The 10,081-nt window shown below is 48.9% G+C and overlaps 1 protein-coding gene across 1 annotated transcript in view; it reads left to right on the top strand.

Annotated features, from left to right (window-relative positions):
- Positions 1–3,103: 3,103 nt before the first annotated feature.
- The window catches only part of KLHL1 (kelch like family member 1), a 136,576-nt gene continuing 129,598 nt past the window's right edge, over positions 3,104–10,081 (top strand). The window contains exon 1 of the mRNA XM_056861830.1: positions 3,104–3,606. Within this exon, the coding sequence (XP_056717808.1) occupies positions 3,104–3,606 (503 nt within the window). The remainder of the gene's footprint in view (positions 3,607–10,081) is intronic.

Raw genomic sequence — 10,081 nt, 5'->3', positions numbered from 1 at the left:
CCAGCAGAAGCCATGTCAGAGAAAGCGCACAAGCATGTAGCCTGCATCTGCATTTCCCCTCCCTTGCAACATCGAACTGCTTAAGCTAAGCCATTCAGAGACATTAAGATAACGATGACTCGCTCTTCCAGCTATGCGAAATCACGATCTCTGGACATTATTATGATCACGCCTTTTGTTTCAGGATCGTTAAGCCCATCAGCAAGAATCTCCCGGTTTCTCCCGGGTTGTACAAGCCACTGGAATTAGAATAGATTGCTAAATTCTCACCACCCCACCCTGGTAGCCGAACATTAATCGTTTTGTCATCTTTTGTCACCTGGGAACCTAGGAGGGGTAATCCAATCAACCCCGCCCCCAGAAAAACTGTATATCTCGGGTGCACACAGCCCATTATGTTACCTTAGGTCTTTCCTGGCATACTCGTCATTACTGTGTTGGTTTGGTTTTGCGCAGCCTGACCACGCTCCCTCCCGCCTCGCTGGCCGAGTCTACGGGAACCCCTTGCCCTCGCCTTTACTCTATTTTCTGCTATCTTAGCCTACTGGAATTTGGGACAACTCCTCTACAAGATCAGTAAAGTATTTCCCCACCAACGATCCTGCCATATTGGCATCTGTCGCTACTCTATCACCTTTTGATTTATTAGATTCTCTGTATGTTTGTGTTGCACCATTGAATGATTGACTACATAAACACTATTAATTTGGAATCCTTTTGCCTCTGTCTTGATTTCAAAGGTCACAGATAATGGGCTCTAGTATAGTTGGTTGATCTCGCTATATAAATATTGTAGTTTCCGATTGCTCAAGCTAATTTCCCCATTTAAAGAGCAATTCGGCTAACGGGTGTGTACCTTGTGGAAATGTGTGTGTGTTATGTTTTAGGGAGGGAAGGCAGCATGGTATAGTCTGATCTTGTCAGATCTCGGAAGCTAAGCAGGGTCAGCCCTGGTTAGTATTTGGATGGGAGACCACCAAGGAATACCAGGTTTGCTATAAAGAGGAAGGCACTAGCAAACCACCTCGGTTAGTCTCTTGCCTTGAAAACCCCATAAAGTGTCGCCATAAGTCGACTGCGACTTGACAGCACTTTACACACACACACACACACACACACACAAACACACACACACACACATTATGTTATAAGGGCAAGAGTCCAGTAGCACCTTAAAGACTAACAAAAATATTTTCTGGTAAGGTATGAGCTTTCATGAGCCACAGCTCACTTCTTCAGATACAGCTAGAATGTGAATCCATCTGTCTTTAAGTCCATCTGGATTCACATTCTAGCTGTATCTGAAGAAGTGAGCTGTGGCTCACGAAAGCTCATACCCTACCAGAAAATATTTTTGTTAGTCTTTAAGGTGCTACTGGACTCTTGCCCTTTTCTACTACTGCAGACAGCCTAACACGGCTACCCACTGTGAATTATAAGGAGCAGAGATATCCAGCAAGAAGGACCGGCAACCCCACTCCCTTTCCGCCTCCAAAGGATGGCCCTTCACCTGAGGGGCATCCAACAACCCAAGCCTACTCTGAACATCTGCCTAATTTATTGACAGGGTATGGGAGGGAGGCGCCAAGGAGGCAGCAGGGGGAGAGGCAAGGGTGTAGCGAGGACCTTGACAGCCGGGCAGGCAAGAGAGGGAGATCTAACCCAGCCTGTCTATAAAAGCAAGCAAAAAATATTTTCTGGTAGGGTATGAGCTTTCTTGAGCCACAGCTCACTTCTTCAGATACTCATACCCTACCAGAAAATAGTTTTGTTAGTCTTTAAGGTGCTACTGGGCTCTTGCCCTTTTCTACTATAAAAGCAAGCTCTGCCTGGTCTCCCGCTCTTTATCTCTCTCTCTCTCTTTATCTCTCTCTCTCTCTCTCTCTCTCTCTCTCTCTCTCTCTCTCTCTCTCTCTATCTATCTATCTATCTATCTATCTATCTATCTATCTATCTATCTATCTATCTATCTATCTATCTTTTCTGGTAGGGTATGAGCTTTCGTGAGCCACAGCTCACTTCTTCAGATACTCAAAGCTCATACCCTACCAGAAAATAGTTTTGTTAGTCTTTAAGGTGCTACTGGGCTCTTGCCCTTTTCTACTATAAAAGCAAGCTCTGCCTGGTCTCCTGCTCTTTATCTATCTATCTATCTATCTATCTATCTATCTATCTATCTATCTATCTATCTATCTATCCATCCATCCATCCATCCATCCATCCATCCATCCATCCATCCATCCATCCATCCATCCATCCATCCATCCATCCATCCATCCATCCATCTATCCATCTATCTATCTATCTATCTATCTATCTATCTATCTATCTATCTATCTATCTATCTATCTATCTATCTATCTATCTATCTATCTATCTATCTATCTATCTTGCCAAGCGGTCCTCAAGGCTGTGCAACTTTAATGCGTTATTCTTCCTCCTCTCTCCCTCCCGCCTCCCCGCCTCCCTCCTCCCCTGGCTTGTTGAGGGAGAGGAATAACTCCTGGCGCCTGCCACACGCTTCAGCACCGCGGACAGCGGCGGGCGGGCGGGCGGGCGGGCGGGCGGCGAGGGGAGCCCGGAGACGCCGGAGCCCCCCGGGCTGGTTGGGAGAGGAAGGGGACTCCGGGCGGCCGCCGCAAGCTTCAGCACCGCGGACAGCGGCGAAGGGACCCCCGAAGGCGCCGGCCGCGCTCTTCAGCACCGCGGACAGCGGCGAGCGGGCGGCGAAGGGGAGCCAAGGGAGCCGCCTGGCTGGTTGGACGCGAGGGAGAAGACCGGGCGGACGCAGCACGGCTTCAGCACCACGGACAGCAGCCCGGAGAAGACAGGCTGATTGAAGGGGAAGGACAACTCCAGGCGGCCGCCGCACGCTTCAGCACCGCGGACAGCGCGCCTTCCCTTCGGCCGCCCATCCGCACTTTTCTCAGCCTCCGTCGTCTGCGCAGGGGGGAGCCCCTTTTGCGCATCGCCCCTCTCTCTTTTTTTTTAAGGGGGGGGGCGCACCTTCTTTCTCCGTCTCGGCCCTCCGCCTCTTCCTCCCCCGCTCCCCAGCAAAGGCTCTGGAGGCGCCCCCCTCGCCCCCTCCCCGGAGCCCTTCGCCATGTCCAGCTCGGGCAGGAAGGACTTTGACGTGAAGCACATCCTGCGCCTCCGCTGGAAACTCTTCAGCCACCCGGCGGCCCCGGCGGGGGGCTGCCTGCAGCAGGACAGCGGCAGCTTCGAGCACTGGGGGCCCAGCCAGAGCCGCCTGCTGAAGAGCCAGGAGCGGGGCAGCGGCGCCTTCTGGAAGAAAGCCTCCTCCTCCTCCTCCTCCTCTTCCTCCTCCTCGTCTTCCTCTGCCTCCGCCGCCGCGCCGCCGCCCCCCGCCGCCTCCTCGGCGTCTCCCCTCAATGGGACCTCGCTGCCCGCCACCCGGCTCCTCCATGGGCTGGCCCAGCAGGCTGGACACCCCCCGCCGGCTCCCCGCACCGTCTTCTACGTGGAGTCTCTGGAGGGGGGGCACGACTGGACGCGCCCGCAGGAGACCACGCTGGTGCTGCGCGAGGTCAAGGCGGAGCCGGTGCCGGGCTCGGAAGGCGGCGGGGGACAGGCGGCGGGGGACAGGTAGGGCTGGGTAGGGGGACGACCTTTCGGAGAGGGTTGGTTCCAAAGCGCTCGCCCGCCCTGCGATCTCGCAACCCCCTCCCACCCTCAGTCCCACTTTTGATTATTCATATCAACCCCCAGGACGCCATCCCAGTGTGCAAACTTTCCGCTTTGCCAGAACTCTTCTTCGGGCTGCCTGCTGAAGAACAGAGTACTGACTCCAAGGCAAAACTAGGTCCACCACCCCCTTTCATAAAAAAATAAATAAATATGGGAGGTTAAGCAGGGTCAGCCCTGGTTGGTACTTGGCTGGGCGCACAGCCCTCAATTTGCAAGATCTGAGCAAGGCTGTCAAAGATGGGGCATTCTGGAGGACTTTGATTCATATTGTCGCCATGAGTCCGAAACGACTTGAGGGCACTTAACACACACACAGACTGCCAAGGAAGTCTAGGGTTTGCTTTGAACAGATCTTGTCTTGAAAGCCTTATGGGCTCGCAGTCAACCTATGGCGATCCCATAGAGTTTTCAAGACCTTTTGACAGCAACCCTGGACTTCCTTGTTGGCCTCCCATCCAAGTACTAACCAGGGCTGACCCTGCTTAATGTTTGAGATCCGACAAGATCAGGCTAGCCTGGGCCATCCAAGGCAAAGCAAGGTACAATCGCATAAAATGTACAGTAGTGCCAAGTAGGTATTTGTTGTGTGTATAACTTTTTGGGGGAGGGGGACACCCTGTAGTCAGGGTCTCCTTCAAGTAAATATGGTACAACAAAAAAATGGAGGGAATGCACATTGCTTCCACACACACCCGTAAAAATACTAATACGATGAGAGTTCTGGTGTACTTCAAAGCTTGCACAATGTTTTACACTATTTTGGCTTGGTCTTAAATAATGCACATTGTACAAAGGCACACACACAGAGAATGACCTCCCCCCCCCTCCACTTGATAAAGAGCTCACTTTCCAAAGAGGGTCTTCTGATAGTATTGCATGGCATTTGTTTGAGGAGTTTGCTTTGGTGCAACGTGGCTACCTGCAAGGTCTACCAACAGCACTTTTTATCCTGTGCACAGGGTGGCTGGAAGTCCATACATGGATCAGTACATAGTCCCATCCATCCCCTATAGCCCATTTCCTTGTGAACTTGAGGACTTCTTTATTATATTTATTTACAGAAGTTCATAGAAATGTAGAGCTGGAAGGTGACCTCAAGAGCTATCTAGTCCAACCCCCTGCACAACCCAGGACATTCCTAACTACCTCCCCCCACCCCACCCCCCAGTGACCCCTGCTCTATGCTCAGAGGAAGGCAAACACCTCCAGGATCCTTGGCCTATCTGACCTGGAGGAAAATTCCTTCCTGACCCCAAAGTGGCAATCAGCATGTAAGAAAGGACCAGGAGAGCCAAACACTGACTCATCCCTTCCTGCCCTCCCTGTCATGATCTGCCTAAATTCACAGAATCAGCATTGCTGTCAGATGTCCATCTAGCCTCTGCTTAAAAACCTCCAAAGAAAAGGAGCCTACTACCTCCCAAGGAAGCCTGTTCCACTGAGGAACTGCTCAAACTGTCAGGAAGTTCTCTCTAATGTTTAGCCAAAAACTCTTCTGATTTAATTTCAACCAAGTTCAGCCAAGACAAGCTCCCAGACTTGGTACATGTCAATAGGACTGAGCTTTAAGGTTGTAATTCTATGTATATTTGAGGAGGAGGGGGAATGAAAAACCTGATCCATTAATTTGGGGCATGTTCACGTGGATGTGAGTCTTTCTCCCAGATGTGCATGGAATTGCAACCTTGCAGCAATCTTGCATGCATCCTTGGTGTTCAGTGTGTTGTGGTGTTCAGTGGGACTTAGTACTACATACTACTAGGTAAGCATTCAGGGGATCGCAGCCTTAGCGAGTTCAGTGGAACTATGGTCCAAGTAAACTTGGGTAGGAGGAAGCTGCACATCCCTAAGGTGGGACTCAAATGCTTCCTGAACTCCAACGGAAGAATTCAGGAAGCATTTCAATCCCATTGTAGGGATGTCAATGGATTGGAAAAGTGCTTTGAATGTTGAATGGGTGCTGCTTCTGTACATAGGGTGCCAGCTGACTCTTAGAAGTCATTGTACCTGGACTTGTCCTGAAAATCCTGTCGCAAATCCCATTGTTACAGTAGGAAGGGAGAAATGGTGACTTTCCTTGCTGGGAAACTCCCTTAGACCAAGGGTTCCCTGGAAAGTACACTGGTGACCCGCCGCCATTGCTCTGGACCTCCAGAGAACCTCTAGACTGACCTGCTAGGAAGGTACTCTTCCAGAGCAATACTAGAGCAATAACAAACTAACTTATAATCAACCTGGTAGCACCCATGCAGTCAAGCACATAGGGAAGAGATTAAGAAAAAATATCCCAGAGAAATAGATTGTACTAAGTGAAGCCCAAACATGCCTTTACAAAAAGGTTTATTGTTAAAAGGGGGAAGGGAGGGGAAGGGTGGTTAGATTTGAAATGGGGTGGGGGGAAAAGTCAAAACAACATACAGGGAGAGAAAGAGTGTTTGAAATTTAAAACAGTGAAACTAAAGCTGTGAGATGTGCATTGTCTGAGGGGAGGGGCTGTGGCTCAGTAGTAGAGCATCTGCTTGGCATGCAGAAGGTCCCAGGTTCAATCCCCAGCATCTCCACTTAAAGGGACCAGGCAAGTAGGTGATGTGGAAGACCTCTGCCTGAGACCCTGAAGAGCTGCTGCCAGTCAGAGTAGACAATACTGACTTTGATGGGACAAGGGTCTGATTCAGTATAAGGCAGCTTCATGTGTTCATGTCCGGGAAATTCCTCTGTTCTGTCCCACATAATTTTTCCTGAGATTGTTTAATCCACTGTAGACACCTAGCATGAATATAACACATCCCGAATTGTCGAGCTATGGCTTTATTTGGCTTCAGCTATGGGAATGGGCAGGCTACAGATCTAGGTTGCAATTCATCTGAAGTGACATGCCTAAAAAGTAGCGAGCTTTGGATAAATGCCTGATTTCCTGAGAACTAATTCTTTCTCCCAAATGGGAGTTTTGTTTTCTTTAAAGCTAGCTGCCAGAGGCAATGGCATGAGAAACAGCTCAGCAGTGTACCTTTCCAATCAAGACTTGCTGTGGGAAAAAAATCCTAAGCAGGTCTGCTCGGAAGAAAGTCCCATATGTTTTAGGATTGCAGCCTGTGACTACTGTAAAGCCCATCTGTAAAGCCCATCTGCAAAGCCCATCTTTTGTTGTCAAACTTGTATAATACTATGGCCATTTATGCATGGCTGTTTCCTCATGTTCACCCCACTGACTACTTCGGGGCTTCGCTTTGATTATTCTTGCATTTTCAGGCTGTCAGGGGTTGCCTCACTCTCCCCTCACATTTCTGTGCATTTCCCCCGTGTTTTCTGGATGCTGGCTGAACACAAATCCAGACGACACAGGCAAAACGCGCAGAGACATGTGGGAAGAGTGAAGCGACCTCTGACAGTTGGGAAATGCAAGCATCATCAAAGCAAAGCCCCAAAGTAGTCGGCGGGGCAACCGCAAGGAAACAGCCATGCATAAATGGCCAGCGTGGTGTAGTGGTTAAGAGCGGTGGTTTGGAGCAGTGGACTCTGATCTGGAGAACTGGGCTTGATACCCCTCTCCTCCACATGAGCGGCGGAGGCTAATCTAGTGAACTGGATTTGTTTCCCCACTCCTACACACAAAGCCAGCTGGGTGACCTTGGGCTAGTCACAGCTCTCTCAGCCGCACCTACCTCACAGAGTGTCTGTTGTGGGAGGGGAAGGGAAAGTGATTGTAAGCTGGTTTGATTCTGCCTTAAGTGGTAGAGAAAGTGGACATATAAAAAGCCACTGCTGCTGTTGCTGTTGCTGTTGCTGCTGCTTCTTCTTCTTCTTCACGAGCTTGGGCTAGCCACAGTTCTCTCAGAACTCTCTCAGGCCATGCGGAGGCAGGCAATGGCAAACCAATCGCCACAGGTCAGCTGGGACTTGATGGCACTTCAAGTTTTAATCTAGACATTAGGAAGAATTTTCTAACAGTTAGAACGATTCCTCAGTGGAACAGGCTTCCTCGGGAGGTGGTAAGCTCTCCTTCCCTGGAGGTTTTTAAGCAGAGGCTAGATGGCCATCTGCCAGCAATGCTGATCCTATGACCTTAGGCAGTTCATAAGAGGGAGGACATCTTGACCATCTTCTGGGCCTGGAGTAGGGGTCACTGGGTGTGTGTGGGGGAGGTAGTTGTGAATTTCCTGCATTGTGCAGGGGTTGGACTAGATGACCCTGGTGGTCCCTTCCAACTCTATGATTCTATGATTGTCTGAGGTTGCAACGTTCTGTACTAAGGAACACCTCCCATTGAATTTCACAGGGCTAGCAGCAGAATCTTCAACAATCCTAATCAATGTACTTAGAAGGACATAACTCTGCTTGGGTTTGCATTGTTTTTCAGAGTAAAGATGCTGAAGATCAGGATGTAAAGTTGCAGTCATATATGCATGCACTAGGGAGAAGTATCACTGAACTCAGTGGGACATTTCTAAGTGTATATGCTTAAGAAGGCATCCAACAGTGTAGCTACTAATAACTGTAATATTGTCCATTCCATGTATTGCAGTCATCTGTTTGCGTTCTCTTTTGCTGCGAGATCCAAACAGAGAAAATGTCTTTGCTTCTCTCGCTATATAGGACTAACAGGCCAGAAACTTTGTTCCCATTTTCTTCTCCTGACTTTAACAGGCTCGAATTTATTGTGCTTCTCTGGTGGCTGACTTTCAAAAGCAGGGCTGTGAAAAGATGGCTGATTGTTTGGCATTGACAGGCACAACCAGTCCAAAGTTGAGAGCTTCTAAGCTCCTGTGGGTTCCCCCAGGAAGCACAGGCTTACATCTTTCCCGCTGAGGCCAAGGAGTCCTTACAGGGCTCATGTTTAGAAGAATCCTGCCCCCAAATCAAAATTTGGGTACCAGTCCTGCTCAGAGTTGAAGACATATTGAAAGTTATTTGGTGCTAGTATCTGATTTTTAAACAGCTTAGTGCCAAGAGATTTCCAGCCCTGCTTCCAAACCAGGTATGAGTAGCCAGTGTGATGCAACAGTGAAGACAGCAAATTTGATCTTAGGGTATATTAACACATGCATTGTGTCTAGAACAAGAGATGTGATAGTACCATGGTATACCGTGCTGGTCAGACCCCATTTAGAATATTGTGTCCAGTTCTGGAGGCCTTTTTATAGAAAGGACATTGAAACTTCAGAGCCAGGGCAGAAGAGAGTGAACACATGAACACACATGAAGCTGCCTTATACTGAATCCATCTTGGTCCATCGAAGTCAGTATTGTCTACTCAGACCCGCAGCGGCTTTCCAGGGTCTCAGGTGGAGGTCTTTCACATCATCTACTTGCCTAGTCCCTTTAACTGGAAATGCCAGGGATTGAACCTAGGAATTGCAGCAGAAATGTAGCTGATCGGGCAGGAATGAGCACTAGCCTTCTGGCTTGCCGTGTCTGCCCTGCAAAAGCGGCTTGGCTCTGGCTTGCATGTTTAAGAAGCACAGACTGGAAGTCTCCCCCTGGCAGCCAAATATGTAGTTCTACCTTGAGAGTGGATTCATACAACACTGATGCCAGATGCAGTCAGCTGATGCAAGACAGGTGTCTCTCCCCCACCCCTGCATTTCACATATAAGCCAGTAGGCTCAATCTAACGTTTCTCAGTCATTCCTTCCAGGTGGGAAATAAAAATGATGGCTTGCACTCCAAGGCATCGAAACTAACTCAAGGAACATTCTCCCAACCTGTAGGAGTCATGAATGTAATGTACAGTAATGATGGACTTCCAAAATGTTTCCGTAAGATTGTCCCCTGGATATATTGTATCACTTATCTTTTGGGATAAGTTTCTTTATGGCATTGGTTTTCATACTGATTCATCACTGTCAAAACAAGTATTGTTTACAGTAACAGAAGGCTAATTTACATGACAGTTGTAGAAGTACATATATTTTCTAGGCAGTGTAGCATGCAATTTCATGTGTGTGTGTGTGTGTGTGTGTGTGTGTGTGTGTGTGTGTGTGTGCAGAAATATATATGTTAGGCAGTGTAGCATGCAAATTCTTGGGTTAATTACAGTGAAAGCTTGAATGTGCAGATGGAAAAGGGTAATATGCAGGGAGGGGCTGTGGCTCAGTGGTAGAGCCTCTGCCTTGGCATGCAGAAAGTCCCAGGTTCAGTTCCTGGCATCTCCAGTTAAAGGGACCAAGTGGGTAGGTGATATGAAAGACCTCTGCCTGAGACCCAGGAGAGCTGCTGCCAGTCTGAGTAGACAATACTGACTTTGATGGACCAAGGTCTGGTTCAGTATAATTCAGCTTCATGTGTTCATATGATACCAGGATGGGTCCCTCCATTATTCAGATCCAGAAGAGTATTGGGGTTAGTGTCAAGCTAGGATCTGGGAGACCCAGGT

This window comes from Euleptes europaea, chromosome 16, assembly GCF_029931775.1.
Source record: "Euleptes europaea isolate rEulEur1 chromosome 16, rEulEur1.hap1, whole genome shotgun sequence".
Taxonomy (NCBI): domain Eukaryota; kingdom Metazoa; phylum Chordata; class Lepidosauria; order Squamata; family Sphaerodactylidae; genus Euleptes; species Euleptes europaea.
This window is presented reverse-complemented; position numbering and strand designations above follow the sequence as displayed.